Here is a 16,519-nt window from a genome sequence, read left to right as displayed (position 1 = left end):
GAAAAAAAAAGGAGCATTGAAACTACAGAAAACACAATGACCAGAATGAAATTAAAAATTGCCTTGGTGAAACTGTAGAAGAATTTGCAAAATTTTGATTTTTTTTTATTAAAAAAATACAGAAGTAATTCATTCTTTGCTAGCCCAGGTGTATTAATTTAGTAGTGCTAGCTTGTCACCAATAATCATTACAAGAACAGATGTTATCTTTAAAATGGTGGAAACGATTTGAATCCCTAACAATGATCTCTTTTTGAAGGAAACCTGATGCCAACTTCATGAAGTTATGGCAGTCAATACAAATTCGGATGTTCTTCATTATTCTTATCACATTCCCACCACCATGCAACTTCCCTTCATTCATTACTGCAAAAACCAAAGCCATCTTCTCACTATGGTGGAACAATTGCTCTTGTTTGTGCTCCTCCTCTATATCATGCAAGGCCAAGCTTATTTCCGGTACATATCCAATCTCCTTTAACTGTCCAATCAGTCCTTGGAGCTTTGTGCATATGGCTTCCCTTTGAGGATGATGTCTGCCTCCCGAGGCAAACTCATGCACCTGATTTCCAACCTCGATCCAACTTAGTCCGGGCTCTTTTCTAACTCCTGATCCATCCATTTCTTTTCTAATTGTTCCCGCTTCGTTGAATCTGCCACCTGATGAGTATATATTTGACATTTGTACATATCCTAATGAATTTTCAGGCTCCATCTGTTTCAGTTTGGATACAGCAATTTTAGCCAACTGGGTTTCACCATGCTTCCTACATGACCCAAGTAGTGCACTCCAAACTACAGAGTCAGGCTCCATAGGCATTCTACGTATAAGCTCCTCCGCCTCGACGATGCGTCCAGCTCGTCCAAGAATATCTACCATGCAAGCGTAGTGGTCTAACTGTGGAATGATACCGTGATCCTTGAACATGGAGTCAAAGATTCTGAGCCCCTCTTCCACCATCCCAGAATGGCTGCAAGCTGAAAGAAGAGCAACAAAGGTAGCGGTATCAGGTTTGAGGTTCATTTGTGGAAAGAGTTGCAGTGCTTCCTTAGCTTTTCCATGCAAACCATAGGCCTTAAGCATTGAGTTCCAGGAAACCAAATCACGACATCCCATTTCTTCAAACACTTTCTTAGACAAAGCAATGGAGCCACATCTTGCGTAAGCATGGATCAAGGCATTTCTTAGCACCGTTTCATCCTCAAAGCCAGCTTTAATCACTTGTGAATGAATTGCCAAGGCATGCTGCTCAGTTACAAAGCCTGCACAAGCTTTTAGTACAATGGAAAAAGTATACAAGTCTGGTGTCAAGCCCTCTTGCAGCAATTGTCGATAAAGGAAGAAAGCTTTAGCTGGGTCAGGTTCTGCTAATGCAGTTATCATGCTAGTCCAAAAAATTATATCTTGACAACTTGTCTCCAGGAAGAGATGATAAAATTCAGAAACATCGCCTCCAAGCTCCGAATAAGCTTTCATAAACGCGGTTGCCACTTCAACTTCAGAAATGAACCCAGTTTTAACACTTAGGCAATATACCTGAAAACAAAATTTAAGACCCAAATTTATATCAATACCGTTGCTTACACATAATGAAGAGAAGACACTGAGCAGTGTGGCACGATTAAAGCCAATGCCCTCGTGATGCATTTTGACAAAAACGCCAATAGCGTGCATCCCAAGCTTTGCTAATTGAAACCCAGCAATCATTGAATTCCAAGAAACTTGACTCCAACAGCTCAGACTCTTAAACAATGTCCAAGCCTCCTCTACCTTATAACCCTTGCTATACATAGTAATAAGAGAATTTGTTACGTAAACAGAAGCACCTAATCCCATCTTCAACACCAGTGCATGCAATTGCTTACCACACAAGTAATCACACGAACTAAGGACGCTAGTAAATGCAAAGTCATTCGGCCGACAGTCACGCTCAGCTAACATATCTGAAAAGAGACGAAAACTCTCCACACCCCGACCACATTGTGCATACCCTGAAACAAGAGCTGTCCAAGAAACGACATTCCTTTTAGGCATTGCGTCGAACAGTTGGTGAGCATATTGCAAATAGCCACATTTAGAGTACATATTGATCAGATGGTTAGTAACAAATAGGTCAGAGGTGCAGCTGGGGAAATGGGCAAGCATGAAATGATGCAAACGAAGGCCTTGTTGAAGATATCCATGGCGGGCGCATTCGTGGAAGAGAGTGGCATATGTTTGTAGAGAGTGAAGTTGTGGTGATGAATTGTAAAAGAGTGAGAGAGCTTGGTGGAGTTGTCCGCGTGAGGACAGCAGGCGCACCTCGTTGAGAAGATCGTTGGGTTCATGGCCTGCAAGTGCTGGGAGAAGATTGGATGAGCTGAAGCTTCGGATTGAGACGAAGCAGGCGCGCGTAGTTGGGCACCTCATAAATAAAACCAGAGTAAAAACCTAGCAGAGATTCACTTAGATTAGATCCCTCCATGACTCATGTTAGCCGCCCAAATAATTTACTTCTTCCTCTCACCTCTTGCATTTTGAGGAGCAGATGAATTTCATTCCCTTCCACTATAAATTTTGAACTAATTAAAAATAAGGTTGTTTAGTAAATATATATTTTAATTATTTATTTTTAAAAAATTATAAAATTGTTACTGAATTATTTGAAAAAATTTATTTAAGATATTAGGTTATTAAAATTGCTGCCGTATAATTTTTCTGTTAAAGATCATTTGCACCAATCGAATGCTCTCATTCCATTTCTCTTGAAACAATATTAAATGTTGCAAATTAAAATTCAAACAATTTTTTTATCACTGACATTAACCGTCAAATCAACTTAGATCTAAGATATATTCTTTTACTCATCGATAAGCTCACTATCCGGACTGTTTTAGAAAAAACTTAATAACCCAATGACTAAATGAAAACTTTCAAATAGTTAAATGATCAAAACATAAGTTTATTAATAATTTAGTAAACTCTAAAATTGAAAATCTTTCTTTCCTGTATCATAATATTGTACTAACTACCAACAAATGTTAAGAGAAAGCCTAAGTTGGAATTTAAAGATAACTTGATTGAAAGAAAATATATTCCAGTAACTAAAGAGTGTTTACATAAGATTTGTTTAAAAATGTATAAATTCTGCAATATTTTTAAAGAACCATATATATTTTTGTAAAAAGGAGTAAAGTTCCAAAAGTTTGCTGCAAATCTTAAATTTTAATATTGATTAAAATATTAAATTTATATTTTAAAATAGAATATTTTTTGAAAAACTTCATTGATACTATAAACTTTTTAAGCAAGTAATTTAAATATATATTTTAGAAAATATTAAACTACACTATTTTAAAATATTTTGCTAAAATATCATTGATCCATTAGAATAAATTATTTTAATTACAAATGAAGGGGAAAAAAAAGAAAGAAAAGAAGCAAAAACATCTGAGTGTCCCATGTAGAAAGGGGAGCCAAATTTACTCAACGATCAACCTATTTATTAACCTAGTCTCTAGGTTAAATAATTATAAAATGCACTCAGAAGAATAACAATCATCATTTGTCTAATTATATTTAATAACATTAAAAACGAATCACCTGAAAATGAAAAGTTCTTTTTGCTACCAGCATCTCTTCTTGCACACCCCAAAGCTCATCTGGTTTCCAAAATTCACATTAATTTCAACATTTTATTAGTATGGTACCATTGTGTTAATTGTTTAAATTATATATTGTTATAATTGAAATTAAAAAGATTTTTTGGTAATATACTTACGATGTAGCTGAAAAATAAAATTACGTAATGATGTATTTATAAAAAAGATAATATAAATATTAAATGAGACTTGGTTGAATGATAAATTGTATATTTTAAAAACTATAAAACTCGTATGTTTTCTATTTTTTATATAAAAATATAATTTATTTTATAAATATTTTGTCATTATTTAACTGAGTTAAATGTACAAGTTTTAAAATTATGTGTTGGCATAACTTAGTACCTTGAGTGCCTCAAGGCTTTGAGTACTTATAATAGAGTTTAAGTAACTTTCATTTATTTCTCTTATAATTTTGGAGAAAGGGAAGTTTAATCTTTGGCAGTAATAATAATAAAATATGAAGTGGTACGAAATAGTACAAAGGCACATTAGTATTAAATAACTCATCAAGGATCTTAACAAGTACTGGACCCTTTTGCTTAAAAAAAAAAAAAAAGCAAACACAATTTACATATATAAATGAAGAATACTGAAAAACATGTTCAAGAAGCTTATCAAAGAAATTCCACAATTATTCTTCTTCCTTGTCAAATCTTCAACCCGTGTAAAGAGATTAAATATTAACTTAGCTTAGTGGCCCTTTGAAACTGTGGTGATGTAGGGTAATAATGAGGTGGAAATTTCACTCAAGGAGAGGTGACTAGTAGTGATAAGGAGGTGGTGGAGGAGGTGACTTATAATAGTAAGGTGGCGGGGGTGATGGAGAAGGAGGTGGTGGTGATTTGTAGTAGTAAGGAGGAGGGGGTGATGGAGACGGTGGAGGAGGAGATTTGTAGTAGTATGGAGGTGGTGGTGAGGGAGATGGTGGTGGTGGTGACTTGTAAGAGTATGGTGGTGGGGGACTAGGAGATGGTGGAGGCGGTGACTTGTAGTAGTATGGTGGTGGGGGACTAGGTGAAGGGGGTGGTGGTGACTTGTAGTAGTACGGTGATGGTGGACTAGGAGATGGTGGAGGTGGGGACCTGTAGTAATATGGTGGTGGAGGGCTAGGAGATGGTGGGGGTGGTGATTTGTAGTAGTATGGTGGTGGGGGACTAGGGGATGGTGGAGGTGGAGACTTGTAGTAGTAGGGTGGTGGAGGACTAGGTGAAGGTGGGGGTGGTGATTTGTAGTAGTAAGGAGGAGGTGGTGAGGGAGATGGTGGAGGTGGTGACTTGTAGTAGTATGGTGGTGGAGGACTAGGTGAAGGTGGTGGTGGTGATTTGTAGTAGTAAGGAGGAGGTGGTGAGGGAGATGGTGGAGGTGGTGAGTTGTAGTAGTATGGTGGTGGGGGACTAGGTGAAGGGGGTGGTGGTGATTTGTAATAGTAAGGAGGAGGTGGTGAGGGAGACGGTGGAGGTGGTGACTTGTAGTAGTATGGTGGTGGGGGACTAGGTGAAGGGGGTGGTGGTGATTTGTAATAGTAAGGAGGAGGTGGTGAGGGAGACGGTGGAGGTGGTGACTTGTAGTAGTATGGTGGTGGGGGACTAGGTGAGGGTGGGGGTGGAGACTTGTAATAGTAAGGAGGAGGTGGTGAAGGAGATGGTGGAGGTGGTGAGTTGTAGTAGTATGGTGGTGGGGGACTAGGTGAAGGGGGTGGTGGTGATTTGTAATAGTAAGGAGGAGGTGGTGAGGGAGATGGTGGAGGTGGAGACTTGTAGTAGTAAGGAGGTGGTGAATTGTAATAGTAAGGAGAATAATGTTTGTAGGCAGGGTGCTTTGGTGGAGAGGAATATTCGTAAGGTTGATAAGCAACCGCAATTGTTGCTACAAGGCAAAATGTGAAAGCAAAGAGGAGTGGAGGCCAGTGGGGCGGTGGGTGTGCTGAAGTCCCCATTTCCCTGGCAATACAATTCTAAATGCTAGGAAGCTAATTACTCAATCAACTGTTAAAAGGCATATATCCATGGAGAAGAGAAAGCCCCCTTATATACTCATTGATGAATTTAATATAGGCAAGATAGCAAGCTGGATATAAATGTTTTTCCAATACACTAGCATCTGACCTTAATATAATAAAACTCCAAATTGCCATCACGATTGGCTGTTTCCCTGGAAGTATGTAAATATAAAAATGGGTTACTGTCATTAATAAAACTCCAACGCGTTCAAGCCGAAAGAAGAGGTCTCAACATGATGACTTTGCAGTACATCTATAATAATATGGTTTAAACTCAACATGCAGGCTGTCGCCGGTAAATATAAATCATTAGTAGAACTAAAATTTATTTATTTGACCCTTTCATATCTTACCTGCTCGCTTTTAATGCTTCAAAGATGAAGGATTTAGGTATTGTATGCTTTTAACCAACGAATTAGTCTAAGCTACTTGTCGGATCTTCTTTTATGCTTTCCCCTTATTTTAGTTAAGGTGTAATTAATGGCAAATTTCTCATCTTATAATTCATTTAGAGGCTAGAGGGGATTGAATTTCTGTTTTGTTTTCTATTTAAGTTATTTTTGGATATGTTATTTTACTCTAAAATTCAAACTCCGTATGATCAAAGTTTTTATGCAATCAACCAGTTGGGTTTGGTGGTTGAAAGTTTTGATGGAGAAAATGCGTTTGATGCAAAGAAACATTGGTAACCATATGCTGCTACCTTAAAATATTGCTACTTAATGTATACCTGATATATATAATCTTGCGTACCAGAGAATAAAATAGATAACAAGCTCTTGGCGAATTGTATTTCTGTTTTTTTTCTATTGAGAAAATAAATATATTAGTTATTATACATTTAAAACGAGTAAATTAATTTTTCGTTCATTTTTTCTGTTAAATGATGATGTATAACATTAAATAGAAAATTTTACGTAAATCTAGCATGACTAAAATATTTACCGTGACTAAAATATTAAATTTTGAAAAATTTAGTGACTAAATACAAAAATAATAATAATAATTAGGTATCTAAAATAGAACAAAAGGTATAGTCGGATAACCATATTTATAACTTGCCTATAAAACATAATATTTCATATCATTATTTAATAGAAAAAATCTAATAAAAATTAATTTACATGTTACAAACTATATAAGGGTTAATTTAATTTTTTAATCCCAATACTTTTACCGAAGAAAATATGAACACCCAGACTTTTTAGCATATTTGGGTCGCTGCTAATTTTATATACCATTATCCCCACAAACGAAACCCTTAAACTATCTTTAAGAATACATAAACTAATAATATGGATAATATTTAATGCATCATTAGTGTGCAAATATCATACATTATTAGTGATAACATATTACCATTAAATAAAAATATAAAGAATAATGTTATTTAAACATAATCAATTATAATTATTTGAATCTAAGATTTGAGATTTCTTTGAAAAAATATATAAAAATTACTATTAATACTTACTTATATTTAAGTAAAGATTTTCTATTAGTTACAAAAAGAAGTTGAACTATAATGCTCAACGGATAGCAATAGACTAGTTACGCAACACTTATCTCTCAACATTACATCTTGCCAATTCCTTATCATCCAGTTGCGAATCTCCAATGCCAATCTCGACAATCCCATCACTTCGGCTCCAAGTATTAGGTCTACTGTTGTTTTACTATCACTCTTAATTAGCAGCCAATGCACCCCCTTCTCCCAAGTCGTTTCTAGCCCATCAACAATTTCTCGAAGTTTTGTCTCTAGGATTGAGCTAACGCTTATGTTGCGGCCATAGCCAAATACTCAGTCGCCCTGGTGATATCTTACTATCCCGCCGTCACACTTCTAGATCGCATTTCAACTCTCTCATACGTATTAAGTTTATATCATCGTGCTCAAGGAGTTTCCTACCATATAGATGCAATTTATTGTGACTTAGAGACCACCACCGTTAATACTTCAAACTAAGACAAACTGGTCATGACCACATTTTACTTAATATAAAATATCATATTGTTATTCACTGATGATGTACATAATATTCCCACATTAACGTATCTTATTACAAATATTAATATTCTATTTTGTGGTTGCACAAAATTATGATATTTCCATTTAATTTGCTTTTGGTTAAGACTTCAATCGAAATTTGTAAATATTGTTGGAACCTTTTTTGCACTAAAAGTTTGATAGAAATAGAAGTTATAAATAAATTAAAATTATTAATATAAATACATCAAAATCAAACATGCTCCTATTCGAATCTCATATATCTAAGTTAAAATTGAGATTGAAAATTAAAACAAACTGATTGTCCGTCTTTCTTGTGGACTTAATCAATGATTCTAAACAAGCCGGATCAAAAGACGGGCCGACCAATTTAACTTTTACAAGGACAGAATAAAAGAATCTTCAGTTCAAATAAAACTGTCGCCCTTTCCTTTTTGTGGGGATTTTTTTGTTGTAATAATGAAGATTTTTTTGTTTTTCTTTTCTTTTCAAATGTGTTGGGTTCATTTTCACGTGAATGCCAATAATTAACAATTTCAGATGTGAGATTCCATGTATTATCCTTCGAACCAAAAAAGAGAGAGATGTGGGATTCCACGAAATTGCTAATTTAGGCATCACATTCTCGTTCCCTAACTACTGTGATTAATTTATTGTTGGAATTGATCAACAATAAGAGTGATTATTGAAGCTTTAATTTTATAATTATAATATACTAATATCCTTAAAAGAAAAATAAAAAAAAGTAGCCCAACGTTACTAACAAATTGTACTCTCCCTTCTCCCATATATCCCACACCCGAAGCCCCAAAGTTAAGAAAGAAATTCGAACTTCAGTAGTCATTCAGCAAGGGTTATTCTCCCTGCCGCTGAGAGCACCCTAAAACTTCTTTGCTATTTGAGATTAATCACATTCTCAAAAGTGTGCGATAATGAGGAAAATGCATAGGAAATGGACAATAATTTGAATACGACAAACATTATCGAAGACTCTATACACCCCGGCTTTTTCTAGTTAACACATCCATCTTCTACCATATCCATACTCCCTTTCAATTATTGCAAAAGTCAATCAACTATTCTTCTGTTAAACAAAGTAAAAGGTCGAAATAGAACATCTTCGTATTAGGGGTAAATACCCAAATCCAACCCAAAAATATTGATAGCATACGAATATTTTCTTTATATTCATCGTCATTGTCCCTTAATGTTTTGATCCATTGCCAAACACCTCCGTATAACATATAGGGCAAGCCTGAAGAAATAAAGCTTCAATTAGCAGCTTCCTAAAATGCTGCCTAAATAAATGGAATAAAGATCCATGTTCTTAACGCTTGATTTTTTTATTTTTTTACTTTTGTGGAGGGGGGAGGGAAATGTTTTATGATTTCAATCATGAAAAGGGGGGGAAAGTACGTTACCTTGTTGATGCTAAGCCATCTGGTGCCACACCCAGCATGGTAGACATGCTTGCAAGGTAGGGTAATCTGTCTCTCACCTCTTTTATATTCCATCTGGCAAATTACACATCTGGTCCAAAAAATAATAATGATAAGATTCACCATATTGACCGACAGAAAGAGAAGAGACCAAAGGAGGGGAGTGGTAATCCATATTAAAACAAGCTGCAAATCTCAATGTATATGGAGAATGTGCGGGGCATGCATATTATTCACACAACTAATTAGACCAAGCCATTATAAAAATAAAAAAAAATCCTGGCATTGATTTTGAAAATTACAAAAACATTTATGTACATGATCGATGTTCCTACTCTATCATTGAACTGCTAATCGATCCAAGAGGCAAAGACAATCTTTCCTTTAAAGTTTAGACTGACCTGCCAGAAACTTTTACTAGGTTATCCTAAGAGGGTTTGATAAAATATTATTACTGCATGGAAATGCCCAACCATTCATCTACATGTGTATCTGTGTGCCCATCACAATTTCAATATATTACAGATTTCAGTTTATCAAAATCCTATTAAGTAAATAGATTTTTCCACTAAGAAGAAGAAAGTCGAAAGATTTTACTTGAGACATAAAATCCCAAAGGCCAGTAGGTTACAATTTAGTTTGTTAACCTACCTAGACATTCTTATGTTACTACGTTTCTATACAATGGCATCTGAGGATGCCTTGAAGAAAAGGCCACTCAAACATCAAATCCCCCTACTGAAGTCTGCTCATCACTACTAGTATCCTAATTGGTATAGGTTCAATATGAGCCTTTTACAAGAACCCACAACAGTTATAACACCAAAGAAAAAAAAAAGCTGAGGTCTCGGGCATGGAACGTGGAAACCAAACATAAATTTAATCTGGATACATATTTATGATAAATACAAACATAACCTTGCAAACCAGTAGAACTTATGCCAAGATGAACTAGGGTTGTTGAGTATTTCAATTTAAAATCTGTGGAAGACCAAAAGCAGCAGCTGATAAAAGCAAATCACATTTTAACGAGGCAAAGATGAAACATAAGCAGTACCTCTCTTTCCTTGATTTCTTCCTTGAGAATAAGCTGCACTTGTATTTTGAAACAGGTAGCAATGAAATAAGTTCTTGGGTGAGACCCCGACTTTGTGTTCCAACACTCTCCCCTAACTCAAGTAATTCCTAAAGAGATAAATGTAATCATGAATGATTAATAAAAAAAAATTAAAGAAACAATTCAAAAAATGCTAAATTATTGTGTTTTAACCTATTAAAATTAAGCAACGATTTCAGCTAAGTCTAAGGATGAGTATGGACTGGTTTGGATTGGTTTTAAGGAATAATCACATCAAACCAAAATATTTTGGTTTCCGAAATTTTGATTTCAAATCAATCTAAATTATAACAAAAATCAAACAAGCAAATCAAAATACTTAAATGAGATTGTAAGGAACCAATAATGAATAAAGAGGATGACCATGGAACAGGACCAGTATATAAAATAAAGCAGATATAAATAATGTTTATATACAACGAAAATTAGACTTGAACCAAAAAGTCGTAAATTAAAGAAAGTTTATATACTCAATTACTCATGAACAAGCATGAATCAATGGTGAAGCTTGGAGGGTACTGGTTTAAAAAATGTCAAAAGAGTTTTGAGTGTCAGCATATAGGAAAACCTTAAATTAAAGAGAGCTTATATGTTATAAGATAAAATTATTAATAACAAAAAAAGATATATAAATAGAACATAAAAAACTATATAATATCATTATATTTATTATTTCAAATAGAGATTTTGGTTTGGATTGGTTTTAAATAATAGGAAAAAACAGTGAAACCAAAATTGTGGTTTGGTTTGGTCTCAAACCAAAATTGTGGTTTGGTTTTGAACTTTTCAAACTAAACCAAACCAATCTAAACCAAATTAGTTGTTCCATATTAGGTTTTGACCAAATAATGCTTGGGCCCTAGCAAGACCACTGAATCATAAGCCAGTTCCATCATCCAGACAGCTTCCTTAGTTTTCTATAAACAAGCAACATGAGTCACGGGACGGTTGGTCCACTCTGCCTACCCACCCGTTGGGGTGCTAAACATGAAACTAGGAAGGAAAGGTTTGGCTATAAAAATTTGTCACCGGACCATTACTCTCTTCCTAAAAGATAAATAACTTGCATGATTACTGCAGTAACTCTAACTGCACTTTGAAATAATGCCAGAATATTGGAATTCTAAATATCAGAATTATGCCCTTTCAGGAGAATAAAACTCTTTACTCAGAAGCACAGTGGGATAACTAGGGAAAATATTGTCCGTGAAATAATTTTTTTTAAAATTGAGTAAGCAAACCGTATTCCAACTTCACACAGAATTCATTGAACTAAAAGTATGCTAAGTGATTCTAGTACTTTTTTGGGGGCTAATTTTCACCTATAACAATAAACATATACTAGCTAAGTTTTTCCTTCACTAATGTAGGTTACCAGTACTCTACTAAGAGCAGAGCACCGGTACTTTCTAAATAAATGCTCCATCTCTGTCTCTCTCTAAAAGCTTCTGCACCTCACTTATTCATTCTTGGCAGGGAAGAGCCAACAACAGCCCTTCCTGTTTTCTCTCCTCTTTTTTTTTTCTTCCCTTTTATGTGGAGCTGGTGGCAGCCACTCACAAACTTCATTCTCTATTTCCTCTTATTTTTAAAAACATTTTTGTAAATATGCTAGCAACCTCCCCCTCTCCCTAAGGCCTCAATGTTCTCAACCCCAAAACATTTGTCACCTTTCTTGAGACCACCAACCCAAACAACTAAAACAGGAGAATGACCTCTGAATCCATTTTGTTTTACAGCTGTCTCAATGACATAGCAGCCAAATACAACATTTCATTTCCCAACCTGAAGACGTAATTCTTTCAGACCTAACCTCCTACTTTTACATAGGTCCTGAAAACAAGGTTTAATCTACAAATGCACTGCATTGTGTTTTTCTCTTTTACTCAAACTCAAAAGTGCAACAAATTAAGAGTTAATTGAAAGCCTACTGAGAAAAGTAAAGAAATAATGCACCTAATTAAGCTAGAAAAAGATAAAAAAATAGAGAATTTCTTCTAACCTCATATGTCATGTTGTCAGGATCAACACAATCTTGCCAAATAACCTGCATATTTTAACAACATTTTGCAACATTTAACTTTTGTGAATCACGAAACTGAAAAAATAGTAGGATTTAAGTCTCTAGAACTCGGTATTAATTCTTGGAAAAGCTTAGAGACACACTTAGACATACATACAGCTTCATAACTGAGATGATTGAAGTCACTAATATTAAATGCTAATGCAAATAATCTACTAAGATATATAGGTATGAAAATTCATACTACGGGAAATGAGTTGCACGCATCTATTCAACAAAGAAAATAACAGCGAGAGAGAGAGACCTGGTAATCATGAGCATTATGTTGTCTCCGTGGACCTAAAAGTGAAAGAAAGCATTGGAATCAGGAAACTTTTTCAAAAAAATATAGATAGCTATCGTTATAAGACTAAGGTGCCACCTACCAAATGATAGTGAGAATTAGTGATTCATTTACGTAATTAGAAAGTGTAAGTTAACAAGGCTTCTCATAGTTCAGGTAAGCCACACAACTTTTATACTAGTCAATCAATTTTCTTAAACAACTCTGCACATATCAGCGGGAAAGCATACTCATAAGTAGTAGTTTCTACTGATGTGACAAGTTAGCTAGGCTAGCAAAAGGGCCATGCCATTCCAAACTTAGAGTTAGAGGTATTTGCACACGGTTTGCAACAAAAGCTCAAAATTAAAGGTGCAATATTTAGCAAACGAGCTAAAAATGGATGAAGCTTGAGAAATTCAAGCCAATCAACTCAATTTTTCTACATCAGACCCCAGTCAAGATCAGTGCTGCTATATGGGGCAAAGTAATTATCTCTTGGTTGGGAATGAAGGCAAGGAATTTGCTTGAGAATACATGAAACCTTAACCACTTGACTGGCAGTGGACCTAGTTCTTAGTTAGACATGGCAACCATGGACACAATATGATTGCATGACAGAGAAAAACAAACTAAAACACAACATAGAACTCAATATGAAAAAAATAACACAAACTCGTAAGCATGTCAAAATCTATAGAATACAAATTATTAACATATCAGAATATACATTGCTTTAGAATCACAACTATGACATTTGACAATACACTGACACGACAATGATACACAGAGGGCTAGGTCTACTCTTAGTGGTGGTTTCTCAGTGCTGCAGGTGATTTGATCTCAACAGTGATGGTGTTCTAGTGGTGGTATTGGCATTTAAGTGGTTCACACCAAGAAGAGCTAGAAGGAATAAGCACAATCAAACGTAGAAGCTGAACTGAAAAAATCCTCCAGGTAGGAAAAAAATAAGAAAAAAGGATCCCGAAGAATCATTTTGCAGGAGGTGGAGAAACCAGAAAACCAGTCTACTCGTACTGCAATTAAAAAGTCTCAGTTATCATTGTATTACCAGTTTTGGTGGTAACTTTATGACCAGAAACAGTTATACAGATAAAGAGATTGCATTTTACTTCATGATAAAAAAGAAAGGAAGAAAGACAAACAAGTCTAGTAAGTCGATCTTGGAAAAAAGCCAAAAAACTATCATCAAGACAAAAGATTCTTAGGATAGCTTTGAAAATTTTGTAGCTGCTAAACTGGGCCTTTTATCTGGGGACCAAACGGGGTATAAACACAACTTCATCATGAAGCTCGCTGAATCCTTAATTTCTCTTCAATCAAGTAAGATCTAAAGTTTAAAATCCATCAAAACAGAGATGCTGGGTAATATTCTGGGAGCCAAGACTAGATTGATAGAAAACATAGCATCTAATCCATTCATAAAATTTAGAAAAAGCACGAAGTTGCAAACAATTTGATAATTAATTAATGACCAATCCACCATAGAAGCTCAAAAACCTGGGGAAAAAAATATTTCACCACATTACACAACACTGATTAGAAACAAGCAATCTTGAGAAGGAAAGCAAGTTAAATCTTGCCATGCACATAAATTCTCAGCATAATTCAAAAACATAAATGTTACCTTATAGGCATCATTATAAACCATTTTAGCATTATGTTACATACCCTTAAACTTGTACCCAAAAAAAACATTCCCTTAATCACAGAATTGAGAAACTTACAATCTACCGAGTTTTCAAGCGAAGTTGCATGTGCGTTTCTTTCCCATTCCACATTCATTGCTGCAGTCTGTTCATTACTCCCTGACAAGGAATTCTCTGATGCCCTTCTATATTCATCAATGCACAGTTCATGGTTATTCACCTCGTAACTATGATCATTACGATGATCATAATATGAAATACTGCCAGAATCAGATGGGCCAAACTTGTAAAAGCTTGAAGTCATGGATGGGTACACACTCTCCTGCAGACAGAAGTTCAATTTTTGGCTGTGACCAATAGCAACAATTCATTTGCAATAATCTAATCAATGGATCAATTACAATCAACTCATCCAAAAAGTCGGCCTATTTTTCATCTGATTATTCTTGAAAACACAAAGGCATTAAAGGAATCACTTGAGTACATCCAAAAACAAAATTGTTATGTTTTGAAAAACAAACACAAAATTATTGATAATGAACGGTACCTGGACATGAGAAGCACCGTCGAAAATAAAATTGACATGTTGATAAGTAAGACCTTCAAAATATTCGATAAAGCTGCCAGCACTATTATAAGGGTAGTTACTGTTGATGTATTGAACCTCCATATGTGGATCCCAACTCATCCTCCAAAATCCAATAAATCTACGTACATAAATTTAGACAATTAAAATTTGTAATTAGTAATAGAAACAGACAATGATAATAAAGTAATCTAAATAGAAAAACCTGATCTCCTAAAATTTTCACCAAATTGCTAGTGCATTTCGGTATTTTAGTGTTAAGAATCACATAAGAATATAATCATAAACAAGAGTAAAGAGTAAATTACATAGAAAATTTAAGAATCTCCAGAAGGAATTATCAAAATAAATAAAGAGTCTAGAAAAACAAGTTAACTGAAACAATGAGATTCAGTTACTGCAAGAAAACGTGGAACGTATTAGCAAATGTTCAAGTACATGACAAATGTTTAAAACAAAATGATCAAGTTTCCGTTTGGTAACCGAGAAAAAAGCAAGAAAATGAGGAAGAAAGGGAATGAAATTACAGTTTAAGCTTAGCCAGAGCTGATAAATGATTAAATCTTCTACTGAGAAAGCTTACTTTTCCGGTTGCTTTGATGCTGAACTGAACTTTCTGGGCAACCAAACAAGAAAATGAGAGCTAAACTTAAAGCGAACTATCTCATTCTATGATTATCGGATCTCCAGCTAAGGAAATGCGAGATCTCCTCGCGATAGAGATAGAAATGGACTGAATGGATCCAGAGAGGGATAAGGATAGAATTAGATAGACTGATATATATAGAAATGGAATAAATAAATCTTTAAAAGAAGAGATCCTTCGAGAAATAAGGAGGAGAGATTAAAGAACTAGGCAGCCGACATTCATTGCTTTTATTTAAGCTCCGCTTAGCAAACAACACACACACACTCTCTCTCTCTCCCCTTCCCTCTCTTTGTGTCTTATGTCTCTTTTTTTTTTTTTGTTCTTTTTTCATTAATAACAGTAGTATGTGGCTTCATTTATAATTCTAAGGGAGGGCGCCTTTCTGCAGTAGTTTCAACAACACGCAAACTCCGTTAAACTTAGATGGGAAATGATAACATGTCTGGCGGTATCGGATGAGACTATACTATTTTAATATCGCCTCTACCCTTTTTCTAAACTTTAAATTTAAATTCACATTACCCACATTTACTATAAAGAAATTTAAATTCACATAAATATAAAAAATAAATAAATTCATATTGTCATTTTAAATTTTGAGAATTTTATTTGACTTCAAATTTAAATTAAATAATATTAACCAACAAATATTCAATAATTCGAATTTAATGAGTAAAACAGAAAATGAATTTAGATTTAGATTATTGATTTTATCTCCAAAAATAAATCAGTTTTGAATTATGGATTCTAATATTTGCATCCACTAAAAATTAAAACGAATTTTGATAATAAATATAGGACCATGTGTTCTAAATTTCTACAATTAATAAGTATGCAATATTTTAATCGAAAATGCGGATCAAATATCTAAAATGTCCAAAGTTTTTCTTTATCAAATATCCAGAGTTACACTATTCGAAATCATCAACACTCTAATTGAGATATAAAACCAAATGTTCCAAATACTTAAAAATTAGAGATTATTTTAAGGTGGTTGATTTTAAAAAATAATATTTATTTGTTAATTTAAAAATATGAAATTTCAAATTTTTTTTCTTTTT

The 16,519-nt window shown here is 34.4% G+C and overlaps 3 protein-coding genes across 3 annotated transcripts; all 3 read right to left on the bottom strand.

Moving 5' to 3' along the window:
• Nucleotides 1-72: 72 nt before the first annotated feature.
• LOC105768764 (pentatricopeptide repeat-containing protein At1g71420) lies at nucleotides 73-2,548 on the bottom strand. The gene has a single exon (XM_052631352.1). The coding sequence runs from the start codon at nucleotides 2,408-2,410 to the stop codon at nucleotides 176-178; it is 2,235 nt and encodes a 744-aa protein (XP_052487312.1). The 5' UTR covers nucleotides 2,411-2,548; the 3' UTR covers nucleotides 73-175.
• A 1,582-nt stretch (nucleotides 2,549-4,130) lies between these two features.
• LOC105766759 (extensin-2) lies at nucleotides 4,131-5,645 on the bottom strand. The gene has a single exon (XM_012586334.2). The coding sequence runs from the start codon at nucleotides 5,579-5,581 to the stop codon at nucleotides 4,406-4,408; it is 1,176 nt and encodes a 391-aa protein (XP_012441788.2). The 5' UTR covers nucleotides 5,582-5,645; the 3' UTR covers nucleotides 4,131-4,405.
• A 2,820-nt stretch (nucleotides 5,646-8,465) lies between these two features.
• Nucleotides 8,466-15,784, bottom strand: LOC105768766 (E3 ubiquitin-protein ligase BIG BROTHER). Its single transcript, XM_012588923.2, has 8 exons — nucleotides 15,393-15,784; nucleotides 14,771-14,930; nucleotides 14,302-14,545; nucleotides 12,536-12,570; nucleotides 12,211-12,255; nucleotides 10,149-10,276; nucleotides 9,074-9,182; nucleotides 8,466-8,907 (listed from the first exon to the last, which is right to left on the bottom strand). Exons 2-8 carry the CDS (start codon nucleotides 14,909-14,911, stop codon nucleotides 8,857-8,859), a joined length of 753 nt encoding a protein of 250 aa, XP_012444377.1. The 5' UTR covers nucleotides 14,912-14,930; nucleotides 15,393-15,784; the 3' UTR covers nucleotides 8,466-8,856.
• Nucleotides 15,785-16,519: the final 735 nt, after the last annotated feature.

Source organism: Gossypium raimondii, chromosome 5 (genome assembly GCF_025698545.1).
Source record: "Gossypium raimondii isolate GPD5lz chromosome 5, ASM2569854v1, whole genome shotgun sequence".
NCBI classification, from domain to species: Eukaryota; Viridiplantae; Streptophyta; class Magnoliopsida; order Malvales; family Malvaceae; genus Gossypium; species Gossypium raimondii.
The sequence above is the reverse complement of the archived record's forward strand: the minus strand, read 5'-3'. Positions and strand labels throughout refer to the sequence as shown.